The sequence below is a fragment of the Hyla sarda genome, chromosome 5 (genome assembly GCF_029499605.1).
Source record: "Hyla sarda isolate aHylSar1 chromosome 5, aHylSar1.hap1, whole genome shotgun sequence".
NCBI classification, from domain to species: Eukaryota; Metazoa; Chordata; class Amphibia; order Anura; family Hylidae; genus Hyla; species Hyla sarda.
Window position 1 is genome coordinate 190818469 of NC_079193.1, and position 16275 is coordinate 190834743.

The 16275-nt window shown below is 42.0% G+C and overlaps 1 protein-coding gene across 2 annotated transcripts in view; it reads left to right on the plus strand.

Moving 5' to 3' along the window:
• The window catches only part of RETREG1 (reticulophagy regulator 1), a 173222-nt gene that overhangs the window by 40767 nt on the left and 116180 nt on the right, over positions 1–16275 (plus strand). For both annotated transcript variants that reach the window (XM_056520939.1, XM_056520940.1), the window contains exon 3: positions 8472–8502. In XM_056520939.1, the coding sequence (XP_056376914.1) occupies positions 8472–8502 (31 nt within the window). The remainder of the gene's footprint in view (positions 1–8471; positions 8503–16275) is intronic.

Here is a 16275-nt window from a genome sequence, read left to right on the forward strand (position 1 = left end):
ATGGGAGGAAGCCTCCAATAACACCCTTGACTCATCCGCATGAGCTGGGTGAACCAGGACCACTTTGGCCAAAATGGCATGATGGCAATCACTGAGACCTTCGGTATCATGGAAAGTGGAGGGAATATATAGGTGGGCCTGAACCTCCATAGAATGGACAGATCGTCTATCGCCACAGGATTGTCCTCTCTGTATAGAGAGCAAAACCTGCTCACCTTGGCATTTAGACGAGTTGCCATGAGATATATCTCTGGCACACCCCACCGTAGAGTTATTTTCTTGAATATGTCTTAGTTCAGGGACTATTCGCCTTGGACTGGAAGGCTGTGACTCAGACAATCTACAACTATGTTGAGGTTTCCCTTGATATGGACTGCTGAAAGGTGGGTTAGGTTGGTCTCTGCCCAAGAGAGAATTAGTCCGGTCTCCTTGAGGAGAACCTGAGACTTTGTGCCTCCCTGTCTGTTGATGTAAGATACCACAGTCGTGTTGTCTGAACGCATTCTTACCGCTTTCCCCAGAATAAGAGTTGCAAAATGCTTGAGAGCTAGACGAACTGCTCTCAGCTCTCTCATGTTGGAAGAGAGAAATCCCTCCTGAGGAGTCCAAGTTCCTTGTACAGGAATTTCCTCTAGATGGGCTCCTCAGCCTACAAGGTTGAATCAAGGACTTCCCATCTGTCAGATTCGTCCACCATCTGAGAGAGGGCAGACAGAGAGCACTTGCTGTCCAACCCTCTGGGGTTGCAATTCCAGACACTCAAGACCTGATCTTGAAGTGGTCAGAGATGCCATAGGGCCCATGGAACTGCCTCTGCAGACGCTGACATATGACCCAACATCTTCATCTGAGTTCTGATGGAAACCCTCAGAGGAACCATCAAAAGCTCGGCAGCTCTTATAACACGATTCCTTCTCTCCGGAGTTAGAGGCAGTCATCTGAGAGGAGTTGACTACAAAGCCCAGGAATTTGGAAGGGAGGATCTTAGACTTCTCCCAATTTATAATCCAGCCCAAACGCTTGAGAAAGTCCAGAGCCAGATGAAGATGAGATTGTAGAACATCTAGAGTAGCAGCTTTTAGAAGCCAGTCGTCTAGAAAGGGAATGATCTCTAGACCTTTTAGTCTGAGAGCAGCAACAACCGGAGCCACCACCTTTGTGACAGTGTGGAGAGCGGAAGTGATCCCAAAGGGCAAGACAGCAAACTGAAGGTGCCTTACCATACCTTTTATGGTGACAGCAACCCTTAATATTTTATCACCTCCCTGGCTGACGTCAGATGCCGCTGCCACAAGGAGTGTTACTGTGTGGCAAAACATTGGGTCCAGCGCAGTCAGGACCAGCCACATTCAGCGCCTGCCAGCACTTACTAACCAGCGGGAGCATGGCATGGACTTAAACATCACTGCACGATACCATCACCAGGAACGGATAATATTTAATCACTGCTGCAATAACTTTTATGGACATTCAACCAACATTATTTCACCATACACAGACTGTTTAGAATCTGGACATAGCTGAATTTAGTAATTCACTGTATGTTTTGTACGGTCAATTTTTTGCATTGATTTTATCACTGCATATTTATTTTTCCTACCATAAGGGCCCTGTGTGAGGAATATACGCAATTAAAATCTTATACATCTAATAAAATATCTGTTTAATTGAAGCACAGTCTTTTTTTATTTTTTATTACTATCCCTGAGGTTTGGGCTATTTTTGCACAACCCTTAAGAACCTCTTGTGCGCAGGATAGATAGGGACATGAAGGTAGGCATCCTTTAAGTCGATACAAGTCGTGAACATTAGATCTTGAGGGTTCAGGATGCTAATGACTGATCGAATGGTTTCCATTCTGAGCCTTCTTTTCCTTATAAAACGGTTTAGGAAGTGAAGATCTATGATCGATGGTTTCGGCACTAGAAAGATTGGGGAGTAGACTCCCAATCCCCTCAGATCGGGGGGGAACATCTTCTAGTGCAGCATGCTGGAGAACAGAGTCCTCTAGAATAGACTGTTTTGGCTGAGTAAGTAGCTTGGTCAAAACAAATTTCCTTGGCGGAGGGAAAATTAAATCTATCTTGTTCCCCGACTGGACAACATCTAGAACCCAAGGATCCTGGATTTCTTGCATCAAAGTTGTTAGAAATAAACTTAAACGAGGGGGATTGGTAGATAACTTCTCTACCTGAAATTTTGGAAGGAAAGGGAGAGGGGAAACATTAGTGGGACTTTGAGAAGAGTCATAGCTCGGATTTGCGATCTTTACCACGGCCGCGTCCACCACCACGTTTCTGATTGGATTGGATTGAGATCTGGAAGAGCCCTGGTACTTTCCTCCTCTACCTTTGCCATGAAAGTTAACCTATGGGACCCTTCTCCTATTTAGGCTCCGATAATTAGTACATGTAATGAAGGTTAATTATAAAATACAATGTATACACCTACAGTTGTGCACCAAAAAAAAAAAAAAAGAAACAAGGTAAGTATAGAATTAATCATTAAATCTTTATTAGCATACAAAAAACATTAAAAACATATATGAGGGATCACAAAAATAATGGAGAAAATACATGTATATACACAGGGATACTGGGATGAAAGTCCTGATATAGTGGTCAACTGTATGTCTGTTCAATAAGTGAGGCTACAAGGTAAAACAGCAGTCCAATGCAGAAAGCATAAGGTGCTATAGTAAGATCTGAGTATGCACTCCTTTTAAAGGTCCAAACAGCTCCCAAGAAGTGGTACAGGAAAAACCAGCACGGCTTGAGTTAAGATAAAGTGCAGTAGTGCATCCAGGAGAGAAGGCTTGCTACTTTGCAAACACAATCTTGAGCAGAATAAATGAAAGGAGATGTAGCAACAGACTCATACAGTTATCAGGACTCACCCCAGTTCCACACTAGACCACCAACCCTAACAAGGGAAGTATTCCATGCATGGAAAGAGCCTGCGCCGTCCTGCTGTCTGCACAAGACAGAAAAAAAAATCAACATGGCCCTAAGGAGGGGGCCTTATATAGGGATTGTAATTTATTTTAATTACTTAAAAATTCCACTGTCCTGCCAGCTTCACAGGGGCAGAAACACCCCACTTGTGCTGCTGATTAGGAAGACAGGGAATGCAATATTTTAGTTTTTCCTTTTCAATAAATAAGCAAAGATTTCTAACATTCTGTTTTCACATTGTCATTATGGGGTATTGAGTGCAGAATGATGAGAGGAAACTTGGTTTATATTTTATTTCAGCAAAGGCCGCAACACAACAAAATGTGGAAAGGTAGGTATGGGGTGGGTGCAGCTCACTTAATCTAAATATAACCGAGGTTACTGAGATGAACTCCCACACCCCATGAGTGTATAGACAAAGTGAGAAAACAAAACATATCACAGTCCTCTAGGTTATACGAGTGAAATGAGTGGAGAAAAATAAGTGTAAAAATAAATTGTGATATTAGGAACCAGGTATATAGGTAATGGTATATAGTGAGTAAATTGGATGTTATTCTGTGCAAATAAGTAACATAAATAGATGCAATATAAATACATTTATTAAGATATTGGTTAACTAGGCATTGTAGTCACAGGGCCCTTGTGACTCACAATCAATACACATAATAATTTGTATAAAATACAATCATAAAACAATAAGAATATATAAAATGCTGCTAGTATATATCTACTTTGTTTAGAATGAGCTGGGATCTAGAATATAACTAGCCCTAGAACGGTAGCTGCCTTTTGTGTGATACAGCTTGAACAATACTTTTTAGGGCAAGCTGGGATTTGTAGTCTCTGTGGGTTAAGTCTGTATATATGACTCTCTTCTATAAGTCTATGGGAATTATAAAAAGAGCCAAGTAAGCTCCCATAGATCTCAGTGAAGAAAGCTGTATAATATATGGGCACCTGTTTTGTCTGTGACTGACAAACAGGGCCGGTTCTAGCCTAAGGCTGCTAAGGCAGCTGCCTTAGGGTGCTGGCGGTGGTGTGTGTGTGAGGGAGGGGGTAACGGAAAAACCAGTATCCTCAGCCACTGGCAGGGGATTCGGATCACTTGCAGTACCCCCTCAAGAAGGTGAAATGAGTACGCATTGCCACTCAGAACTGCACTGAAACAGGAAACAGGCCAGGGGCTGATGGGAGTAGACGTGTCCCGCGCAGGGACGTGTGTCTGCTCTAATCACCTGACCTGTCCCTTCCTCCGTCCCCGCACAATCTCCGGCAGAAGTCCCCTGTGCAGAAGCAGTGGCAGGAGCAGCATTGCTCATGCCGCCTCACACCGGTGAGTGAACTGACGGGGGGGTACGGCTGCGATCGAGGATACCAAGAATAGGGTGCAGCAGTGAACTGAGAAGGGAGGGGAAATGTGATCGAGAAGACCAAGAATGGGGTGCGGGGGTAATGAAGAGAACAAAGATAAGAGGGGGGGGGGTGTATATGTATGTATGTATGATGTGTGTGCATGTCTATGATGATAGATGTGTATGCTAGGAATTCACTGAAATTTCATCTGCCGAAAATTATCGGCCAAAAATGCCCCTTTCGGCCTTTTCAGCTAAGGGAATTTCCTGCCGATAATTTCGATGGGCGTGGCCTAAATATGGGCATGGCTTCCAACTTGTATAGACTCCAGTGAGGTGCAGAACTGCACACCGGCATGTCACTGGCTTAGGGCGCATCACTGTCTTCTTCTACCATGTGTCCCAGTTCTGTACAGTACATCGGGAAGTCGGCAGTACATCCCCCCCTTCCTCCGTCCTATCTGATCGGCACTCCTATTAGGCAGGCCTTAGCAGCCTGTGGTAATGGAGCGCCAATAACACTGATCAGTGCTGTGCTATAGGCTCCTATAGCATAGCATAGCATTGATCAGTATCTAGAAGTACAAAATTTAATCTGTGTGACTCCGGCTGTTAAGAAACTATACCTCCCAGCATGCCCTACAGCCCTTAGCTGTCTGGGCATGCTGTGAGTTGTAGTTTTGCAACTGGAGGCACACTGTGGAAAACACTGCCCTACGGGGACAAAAAAATATTGTGAAAATAAATTTGTATAAAAATAAAAAGGCAATAAATGTGAAAAAGCCCCTCCCCTGAATAAAAGTTTAAATCAGCCCCTCCCTTTTTAAATAAAATAAAGTTAACAAAAATAAACATATTTGCATAAATGTCCAAACTATTAAAGGGGTATTCCGCCCCTAGACATCTTATCCCCTATCCAAAGGATAGGGGATAAGATGTCAGATCGCCGCGGTCCCGCTGCTGGGGACCCCTGGGATCGCTCTGTTCGCTCTGCACGTAATGATTGGCAGTACAGGGCCGGAGCATCATTACGTCACGGCTCTGCGAGTTCGCTCTGCACGTAATGATGGGCAGTACAGGGGCCGGAGCATCATTACGTCACGGCTCTGCCCCTCGTGATGTCACGGCCCGCCCCTTTCAATACAAGTCTATGGAAGGGGGCGTGGCGGTCGTCACGCCCCCTCCCATAGACTTGCATTAAGGGGACGGGCCGTGATGTCACGAGGGGCGGCGCCATGATCACGCTGCTCCGTCCCCCATATCGCCCGTCATTACGCACAGAGCGAACTCGCTCTGTGCTGTAATGATAGCATGGTGCCGCAGCGGGGATCCCGGGGCTCCCCAGAAACGGGACCGCGGCGATCTGACATCTTATCCCCTATCCTTTGGATAGGGGATAAGATGTCTAGGGGCGGAGTACCCCTTTAAAATATAATGTTAATAAAACCGCACAGTCAATGGCATAATGTAAAAATATACCAACAGCCAGAATTCCTGCTTTTTGTTCACTTTATGTAGCAGAAAATAAAAAAAAGTCATGCAAAAAGTTCCATCAAAATAAAAATGATACAGATAAAAAATACAGATCACAGCGCAAAAAATTTGCCCCTATACAACACCGTATATGAAAAAATAAGAAAGTTATAGGGGTCAGAAAAGAACATAAGAACATATAAGGGGGAGATTCATCAAAACGTGCTTCAGTGCATCCCTAGTGTATATGTATAATAATGGGTGTGTATATGTATGATGTGTATGTATGAAAATGTGTATGTATATGTATGATAGATGTGTGTATGTATGCATGATAGATGTGTGTGTATGTATGTATGACAGATGTGTATATGTATGATGGATGTGTGTAAGTATGATAGACGTATTTGTGATGGATGTGTGTGTATGATAGATATGTGTACGATAAATGTGTATGATAGATGTGTATACATATCATAGATAACACATCTATCATGCATTTACATGGAGGAGGAGGAGGCAGGCAGAGGAGCCTGGAGGAGGAGGACACAGGGGTCTGAAGAGGACAGTGCAGGGGTGGGATTAAGCTCAAGAAGAAACAATGTGTGACAAAATCATTTTGGGCACAGTGTTTGGCGGCATTATATTTAGAGGGTACAGTGTGTGGCAGTAATATATTCAGTGGGTGCAATACATGGCAGTATTATCCAGGGGGCACATTATTTGGCAGGGTTATAATGATTATTGTCTTCATAAAGGATGAGGATGTGAGGAACCAATGATGCAGGGAAGATTTAGCTGGAAGAAGTCCTGGCCTCTGGATCAGATGAGGAAGAAAAGGACAGACAAAAGAGAGGACATTACTCAAGTCACTGATATCATTGTGTATTCTCCTGATTGTTCTTAGCAGACCTGTATTCACTTTTAAGTTCTGCAGTGATGATGGGTGACAATGTATCCCGATCTGTGGCTCTCCAGCTGTTGCAAAACTACAACTCCCATAATGCCTGATACTCTCCAGACATGATGGGACTTGTAGCTTTGCAACAGCTGGAGAGCCACTTGAACCGAGGTGATTGGTGGGTGTCCCAGCAGTCGGACCCCAAATTGGCTGCTTATTCTAAAATGCTGGGCCTATTTTTGGTGGTCCCAGTCCAGGCCTTGCATAGAGGTGGTAGGGGGGCCCAAGGCAATAGTTAGCACTGGGGCCCTGTGGTTTCTAGCTATGTCCCTGGGATGCACAATATTCTGCATAGCCCCAGGTGCTTCCTACTAACGCTACGCTGCAACCTCTCATCCGTGATTTTTTTTTTTTTAGGGGGGGCACCAAAATGTGTAGACAAAAATCCTTGCACCTCCTCTGTTGACAAAACTTGTAATATAGGGGTAAGTATAGACTGAGAAAGGTAGTGAGTTATTGCTTTATCCCAAGGATAGGGGGGGAGATTGCGGGGGTCCCATCATGCAGCTCCCAGCATTCTGCCAGATCCTGCTCCAGTCTCGGAAACGCTGGTTTATGGGATTGTAGACATGACGTCACGCCGCGCTCCCTCCATTCATGTCTATGGTAGGTGGTGTGACGACCCCTGCAATCAGACATCTTATCCCCTATCCTTGGGATAGGGGATAAGATGTCTATGGCCGGAAGAACCCTTAAAATGTATTAAAGTGCCCGATTACACACCTGTTTACAGTTTCTTGATATGCCCTTTTGTTTCTGAGATATATGGGTTCATTGTTTGTCTGACAGTCCAGAGAATCAGTCAAATGGACGTGAACTTAATTATAATGATAGTGATAGCAGATGATAAGCGAAATTATACAGTCCGGGGGCATGTACAAAGCATACATGCCCCTCTTTGTAAAACATTCACACCCCCTGACGGTATAATCCTATCCATCACTCCCATTATTAAAGTAAGTTCACGCCTATCCGACTGATTTCCTGAGTTGTCAGAAAAACTAAAAACTCACATAAGAGAGGCTATCATGTTATAATGTTATGTAATTACTGTGATCATCTAAACTACCATATAACATACACATTATTTTCAGATTTATGTTATTTCTACTTGTGTTAAAAAACTTATATAAAATATAAAAACTATTTGTATTAAAAATTCACATATCTCAGGAACGGAAAGGAATATAAAAGAACTGTAAAAAGATGTTTGATCAGGACTCCCTAAGGTATTTAAGCTATGATAGTAAGGGCTTGGCCACAGGTCTTCTTTAAGCCACACAATAAATGGCATCAAAAAATCCAGAAAGTTTTTTTGTTTGTATGTTTTTTGCTGTCTCTCAAAAAATTTGAAACACAAATATAAAGTCTCTTTTAGAGTTATTTGACAAAATAGAAATGAGTATCAATATGGAAATGTTGATTATTTGATGTATTGGAACAGCAGGTGACCATGCCTGCAATATTTATTAAATTTGGTGCACATACACATTACCACCACACAAATTGAAGGTAGAAAAATTGTACAACTACCCCACCCTTGATAAATTCACCCTGTGGACTGTAGTGCCTACACTAATAGGTCAGCTGTGATCCACCCAAGACTTGTCAGATCTACTAAGTAGATCTCCATTTAGCCCACCTAGGCTATAAAGAGATATTCAGCTGTTTTTTTTTCTTTTAATATGACATCATTTCTGACTTCTGCTTTATACTTTAATTTTGCAGGTGCAAAGCTGTGGAGAGGTATTGTCAAAAGGTATGGCCGACATTTTGACACTATTGTCATGTATCTTACATAAAGTGTCCTAATAATAGTTAAAGGAGTTATCCAGGAATAGAAAAACACAGCTAATTTCTTTCAAAAACTGCTTCCAGTCTGCCTCCAGGTTGTGTATGGTTTTACAACTTGGCTCCATTCTCTTCAATGGAACTGAGCTGCAGAACCACACCCAACCTGGAAACAGACAGGGAGTGGTTTTTGAAAGAAAGTAGCTGTGTTTTTCTATTCCTGGATAACCTCTTTAATTGTGTCATGTGAAAATAGCACGTTTCTGGTAATATGAACCATTTAAGCAGCAGATTACATTGTATGATTGTGTCATAGTAACAATAATAAGAGACTGACTGAAACTTGTAATTTGTCATAAAAAAAAAAGCAGGCCCAAGTTGTACAGTATTATGGGCTAAGCAATGGAGATGAGTTCATGCTAAAAGAATTAACTTTACCACTGTATAGGGTGAAATAATACCTTTCATGATGTATGTTTTATTATGTAATGTTTATTGTGTTCAGGCTACACTTTAGCAAATTGTCAGCTTTGTAAAACAGTGTCACATGTCCCCATGCCTTTTGCCATATTTGTATGGCAGATGCTGCTTAGGGTTTAAAGTGAATGTATTAGAGCCAGATACTGAAACGTTTTTTTCTTATCTGTTTTTTTTTTTTTCATGATTGTAATTTTTTTTATTTCATTTTTTTTTTGTAGATTATTATTGTGTGGTCAGCCTTATTCTATTCATGTATTCTAACCTCTGCACAGGCCATTATGCAGGCAAGGGAGGTGGTGAGCTGGGACGATCACTTATTGAGAATGACTGGATCCAGTCTTAACTATCTGCTGGTGTCAACTTCCACTGTAATCATTCCTGTGACTACTAAAATGTTTTTTCTACAAAACAGGCAGTGGTTAATTTCCGATGACACATTCCCTTTAAAAGTATACTGTGACCACACCTATATGGTACTGAATAACATATATTGTACAGTATCTCACATAAGTCAGTACACCTCATTGCTGCAGCAAGGCAAAGATAGGCGGCGGTGAGGGAGACGTTACACACACGGGAGGAGAGCAGCCGGAGTGGGGGCTTTGGCAATTGGCAGGGGAGGTGTTGGCAATTGACATGGGGGGTGTTGGCAATTTGCAGGGGGGGTGTTCGCAATTGGCAGGGGGGGTGTTGGCAATTGGCAGGGGGGGTGTTGGCAATTGGCAGGGGGCGTGTTGGCAATTGGCAGGGGGCGTGTTGGCAATTGGCAGGGGGCGTGTTGGCAATTGGCAGGGGGCGTGTTGGCAATTGGCGGGGGGAGGTCCGCTCCCCGCCCAACCGCCAGCAACTACCAGCCGTTGCAACTACAACTCCCAGCATTTCCTCACTGTTAGGGCATGCTGGGAGTTGTAGTCTTGTAGCAGCTAGCGGGTGGGTGTCTGTGGAGCAGCTGGTGCCTCCAGCTGTTGCTAAACTACAACTTCCCTGATGGGAGTTTTAGTTTAGAATTGGGGTGCCTCCAGCTGTTGCTAAACTACAACTTCCAGGACAGGAGTTGTAGTTTATGAATGGGGGGCCTCCAGCTGTTGCTAAACTACAACTTCCGTGACAGGAGTTTTAGTTAAGGAATGGGATGCCTCCAGCTGTTGTTATGATGGGAGTTGTAGTTTAGAAATTGGGTGCGTCCAGCTGTTGCTAAACTACAACTCCCGTGATGAAAAAAATGAGCCCTCACACATCCCCGTATACAGGAAAATAAAAAAGAGGGGTCAGAAGAGGACAATTTTAAACATGCTAATTTTCATATAAATAGTTATAATTTTTTGAAAAAAGCAAAACAAAATCAAACCTATATAAGGCCCCTTTCACACTGCCACAAACGTCCGACAGGCACTTTTTTTGTGTGCCTTAACGGACGTTATTTTTGACCGGACTCAACAGGAAACAACAGGTGCCATTTACTATTATGGGGTCTGTTGAGCAATCTTGTTTTTTGACGGGAGTAGCGGGAGTTAAAAAAAAACGTTATATGACGTATCTTTCCTCCTGCTATTCTCCCCGGGTTCCCCGATGGACATCACACTGCCATGTCACAACGGCAGTGTGAAAGAAGCCTAAGTTGGATATAATTTCAATTGTATGGACCTACAGAATACATAGAATGTCATTTTACAGAAAAGTGCACTGAGTAGAAACTGAAGGTCCTAAAAGTTACAAAATGGCATTTTTTTCCCCCCAATTTTGTCGAACAAATTTTTTTTTGTTTGCCTTATATGTAAGGTGGAAAATTGAAAGCGTTATGATTTTTAGAAGATGAGGAGAAAAAAAACAAAAGTGCAAAAATAAAGGGGTTAAAATTTTTTTTTGTTTCCCACATTTTTTTTCATAACTGTGATTTTAGAGCAGAAAAGTCACTGAGGAGAGGAGGTAGTGTTACAGTGTTGTTCTGAAGTCATTTATGGTATTTTGCTTATGTGTGCTATATAAATGGTATTCAAAAGCGATTTATTGTTTTTTGCTTATGTAAGCCAAATTTTTCAACCCCCTGTGATAGTATAATAAATAGGCCACACATAAGCAAAACCAAAAGCAAGAAAAAAATGCCTACAGAACTCGCTTACCAAAGCAACGATGAGAAATGTCCCCATATGAGTTTATAATCTGTATATCTAAGCAAATTCCCTAAACACTAGTGTTGAGCGGCATAGGCCATATTCGAATTCGCGAATATTCACGAATATATGGACGAATAGTCGTCATATATTCGCGAATATTCGCATATTCGTTATATTCTCGTTTTATTTTCGCATATGCGAATATTCACGTACGCGAAAATTAACATATGTGAAAATTAGTATATAAAAAATTCGCATGCGAATTTTCGCACGCCAGTCTCACACAGTAGTATTAGAGCCTTCTTTACACCACACAAGCTGGAAGCAGAGAGGGGTGATCACTGTGATGTGTACTGTGAAGAAAAAAAAAATGTAAAAAAAAAAAACGAATATTCGTAATTACGAATATATAGCGCTATATTCGCGAAATTCGCGAATTCGCGAATATGCGATATTCGCGAATAATATTCGAATTGCGAATATTCGCGAGCAACACTACTAAACACCTTATTTTAGGAAAATATTTCACATGGTATGTTGGGGTGCGGATAATGTTGGCCACAACTGTAGTTTACTGTATGTACTGCTGTCTTAACCTGTCACAGGCAAGAGGGATTTGCTATGTTTACTGAATTTTAAACATAGAGGTGGAACACAAGTGTCATTTGCTAGTTGACATAACCTGTTCTTAGTACTTAGATAGTAAAGCCAAACAGTCTGACAGCTGTCTGCTGTAAGGGACTAAACAGGAACCTGTCTACGTTCAGCCGCATGGTGTTACACTATCCCAACCTTTATAAATTACTTTGCCTATCCTCCTTCACTGTCCAAGAACATCAATCATAAAGTTCACTGCAGGACTGCACATTTTATCTGCATATTCCTAGCAGAGTATCCTCACACCACCCCATACCAACACCTGCCAATAAGTCTTCTACCTTCTGGACGTGCATGTGTGGAGTAAATTCCACTATTGATGTTCACTAGAAATACTCTTCTACGTACTTTAGTTCTGAGAACCTCTTTGCAAGCTTTGGACTATTTTTATAGCTAAAAACTATTATACCAGCTAAATAAGACTGTATGTGTGTGTTATTATGTGAGACAGAATCTTTTTTTTTTAAATCAGAACTTTTCATAGACTTCTTTTCAGTAAATGTTTAAGAATGTACTTTTCTGTCATCCCCTTTCATTAAAATAAATAAAATCTATGTGATTCTAATGATGATGTTGATGCAATATTGACCATTTATTTTATTTTATTGCTGTGTACTATTTCAATTTTGCTATAGAAATAATGTTTTCTATTGAAAATATTATTTAAGAACATTTTCCTGAATTGTTTAGTAGAAATAAATGCATAATATTATTGAAGATCATCTATTATAAACCTATCTCCACTGGCGGAATCAATTCTTTTTTTCCACTAGAGGAAATGATTCTGAGGGCCCGCCAGCATTGGACAGGGGCTCCCAGGATGCACCAAGTAATTCTTAGTTTTCATCCTCTATATATACACAGTAAATGTGCATAGTAATCTCCCAAGACATAGCCCATAGTGGCACAGGGATTAACTCCAAAGTCAGACCCAAATGTGGTTGTCTTTTGCTGGATCTTTAAGATCCTATATATATATAGATTGGGAGCCTCAGCCCACCAGAGGATCCTACAGTACTTTGGTGGGCTAGTCTTATCTGAATATCCCTCATATTGTATGGCTGGTACTTATTGAGGGACATTAGTCATCATAGCACTTGTTCAAAATTTGCAAGCCATAGAAGTCCATTGAGATGCATGCACAAAAAAAAACCTTCATAAGATGTTTCCAACCATAATAGGACATTTCAATGGAAACATGCAGAAAATGAGATTCATGTGCAAGTTTCATGCAGTTAGCGCACAAGCCAAGACAGTTGTTGAAATTATCATGTGAAATTCACACAAGATTAAACATTGCAGGTATGCAATATGCCCCCTTCATAAATATTCATCTTCGGATCTTCATCACGTCGCCAATACATGCCATTTCCTGCCATCCCATACAGTCTCTGTACCAATAGGTAAGCTGAAGCCCTCTGGCTGCCATTTTAACCCACTGCTGCTGCTGATATTAGCCGTTACTTACCAGGTATTAAGTGCGCTTAGGTCAGAACTGAGCTTCTTACACGCAGACTGCAAACAGGGTGCACATGTACACCCTGTGTTGTTAAGGTGTTAAGGGCATCTTTTTCTAATATTGAAAACAAAACAGTACCCTTTCTACAGGATAAACAAATCTGTTGGTCCTAAAAATATATAAATAAGTAATGGTTTGCTTGCTGTCATGGGCTTGCAGGACCAGGGACATGATGTCACAGGCCTGACCAGCCAATGAGTAGGACTCTTTAATAAATGTTGTTGCTATTTATAGTGCCACCACTTGTGGTCTGGACCAAGAACAAGTACGGCATTAATAATTTTAGGTGGTTAACCACTTAACAACTATTGACGTGTATACATTTACATTTATGTAATTTACCCAGCTGTTTGCTAGGAGCCCTAACTATAGGAATACAACTTAGTGCAGGTCATAATAAATCTCTTTTATGTAATTGTTTCCATGCAGTTTTCAAGGTAAAAACATTTTCTACATGCACAATTTTTCATTTTAGATGGACTTAAAAAAGGGGGCTTGAAGTTCCGAATCGCGTTGTCTGTGAATAAAATCCCTTTGTTATTTTATAACACGATGCCCCCGGTTACTCCCCGTCACCATCAGTGAGCGCCCAAGAAGACCCCAACTTTCTTTCAGGCAAACGTTTCTTCCAGCAGTCAACTTCACAGCATTTGAATGGAATGGAGTTCCTTTGTAACATAGTAACATAGTTCATAAGTTTGAAAAAAGTCCAGGGTCCACGAAGTTCAACCTATATCCCTAACGAGTCCCTACTGAGTTGATCCAGAGGAAGGCAAAAAACCCTCATACTAGAGGTAAAAATTCCTTCCCAACTCCATATATGGCAGTCAGAATAAATCCCTGGATCAATGTTCTGTCCCTATAAAATCTAGTATACATAACCAGCAATGTTATTACTATCCAAAAATGCATCCAGACCCCTTTTGAAATCTTTTACAGAGTTCACCATGACCACCCCCTCTGATATAGAATACCATAGTCTCACTGCTCTTACAGTAAAGAACTCCTGTCTGTGCTGGTGCAGAAACCCTCTTTCCTCAAGATTTAGAGGATGCCCCCTTGTTAGGAATACAGTCCTGGGTATAAATAGATCATGGGAGAGATCTCTGTGCGGTCCCCTGATATATTTATACATAGTAATTAGGTCGCCCCTAAGCCTTCTTTCTTCTAAACTAAATAACCCCAATTCTGATCATCTTTCTGGGTACTGTAGTCCTTCCATTCCCTGTATTACCCTGGTTGCCTGTCTTTGAACCATTGTTCCATGTGTGGTCTGACTAGGGATTTGTACAGCGGTAGAATTATTTCCTTGTCGTGGGCATCTATGCCCCTATTGATGCACCCCATTATTTTATTTGCCTTGGCAGCAGCTGCCCGACACTGGTCACTACAGCTAAGTTTACTGTTAACTAAGACTCCTAAATCCTTTTCCATGTCAGTCGTTCCAAGTGTTCTCCCATTTAATACATAATCCCAGCACGGATTTTTCTTCATATGTGCATTACCTTACATTTATCAGTGTTGAGCCTCATCTGCCACTTCTCAGCCCAAACCTCCAACCTATCCAGATCCATTTGTAACAGTGCACTGTCCTCTATAGTGTTTACCGCTTTACAGAGTTTAGTATCATCTGCAAAGAATGCTACTTTACTATTCAACCCCACTACAAGGTCTATAATGAATATATTAAATAGAACAGGACCCAAGACTGACCCCTGTGGTACCCCAATGGTAACAGTCACCCAAATCAGAATAAGTACCATTAATAACCACCCTCTGTTTCCTATCACTGAGCCAGTTACTTACCCACTTACACACATTCTTCCCCAGCCCAATCCTTCTCATTTTATGTACCAATCTTTTATGCACCATATGAAATGCTTTGGAAAAATCCAGATATACGACATCCAGCGATTCCCCCTGGTCCAGTCTGGAGCTGACCTCCTCATAAAAGCTGATCCCTCATAAATTGATGCTGACAAGATGCTCCAAAATAGCATCTCTTAGAAAACCCTCAAACAATTTACATACAACCGAGGTTAAACTAACAGGCCTATAATTCCCGGGGTCATCTTTTGACCCCCTTTTTAATCCCTAAAAGGGGTACTCTGGTGCTTACGCATCTTATCCCCTATCCAAAGGATAGGGGATAAGATACCTGATCGCGGGAGTCCAGCAGCTGAGGACGCCCGGGATCATGCACGGGGCACCCCGTTTGTAATCAGTCCCCGGAGCGTGTTCGCTCCGGGTCTGATTACGGTCGACCGCACGGCCGGCGGCGTGTGACGTCATGCCTCCGCCCCGTGTGACGTCACGCTCCGCCCCTCAATGTAAGCTTACGGGAGGGGGCGTGATAGCTATCACTCCCCCTCCCGTAGGCTTGCATTGAGGGGCGGAGCGTGACGTCAAACAGGGGCGGAGGCGTGATGTCACACGCCGCCGGCCCTGCGGTCGCCGGTAATCACACCCGGAGCGAACACGCTCCGGGGACTGATTACAAACGGGGTGCCCCGTGCATGGTCCTGGGCATCCCCAGCTGCCGGACTCCTGTGATCAGGCATCTTATAAGATGTGTAAGCACCGGAGTACCCCTTTATGGACCCAGCCAATTTTCATAGTGGGACCCGGCCATTTTTGCACATCTGACCACTGTCAATTTAAGCATTAATAACTCTGGGATGCTTTTACCTTTCATTCTGATTCCAAGATTGTTTTTTTTGTGACATATTCTACTTTATGTTAGTGGCAACATTTTGTTGATACTTGCATCATTTCTTGGTGAAAAATTCTAAAATTTTGTGAAAAAAATGAAATTTTGCATTTTGCAGCTCTCTGCTTATAAGGAAAAATTATATTCCAAATAAATTATATATTGATTCACATATACAATATATTTATGTTTGCATCATAAAGTTGACATGTTTTTACTTTTGGAAAACATCAGAGGGCTTCAAAGTTCAACAGCAATTTT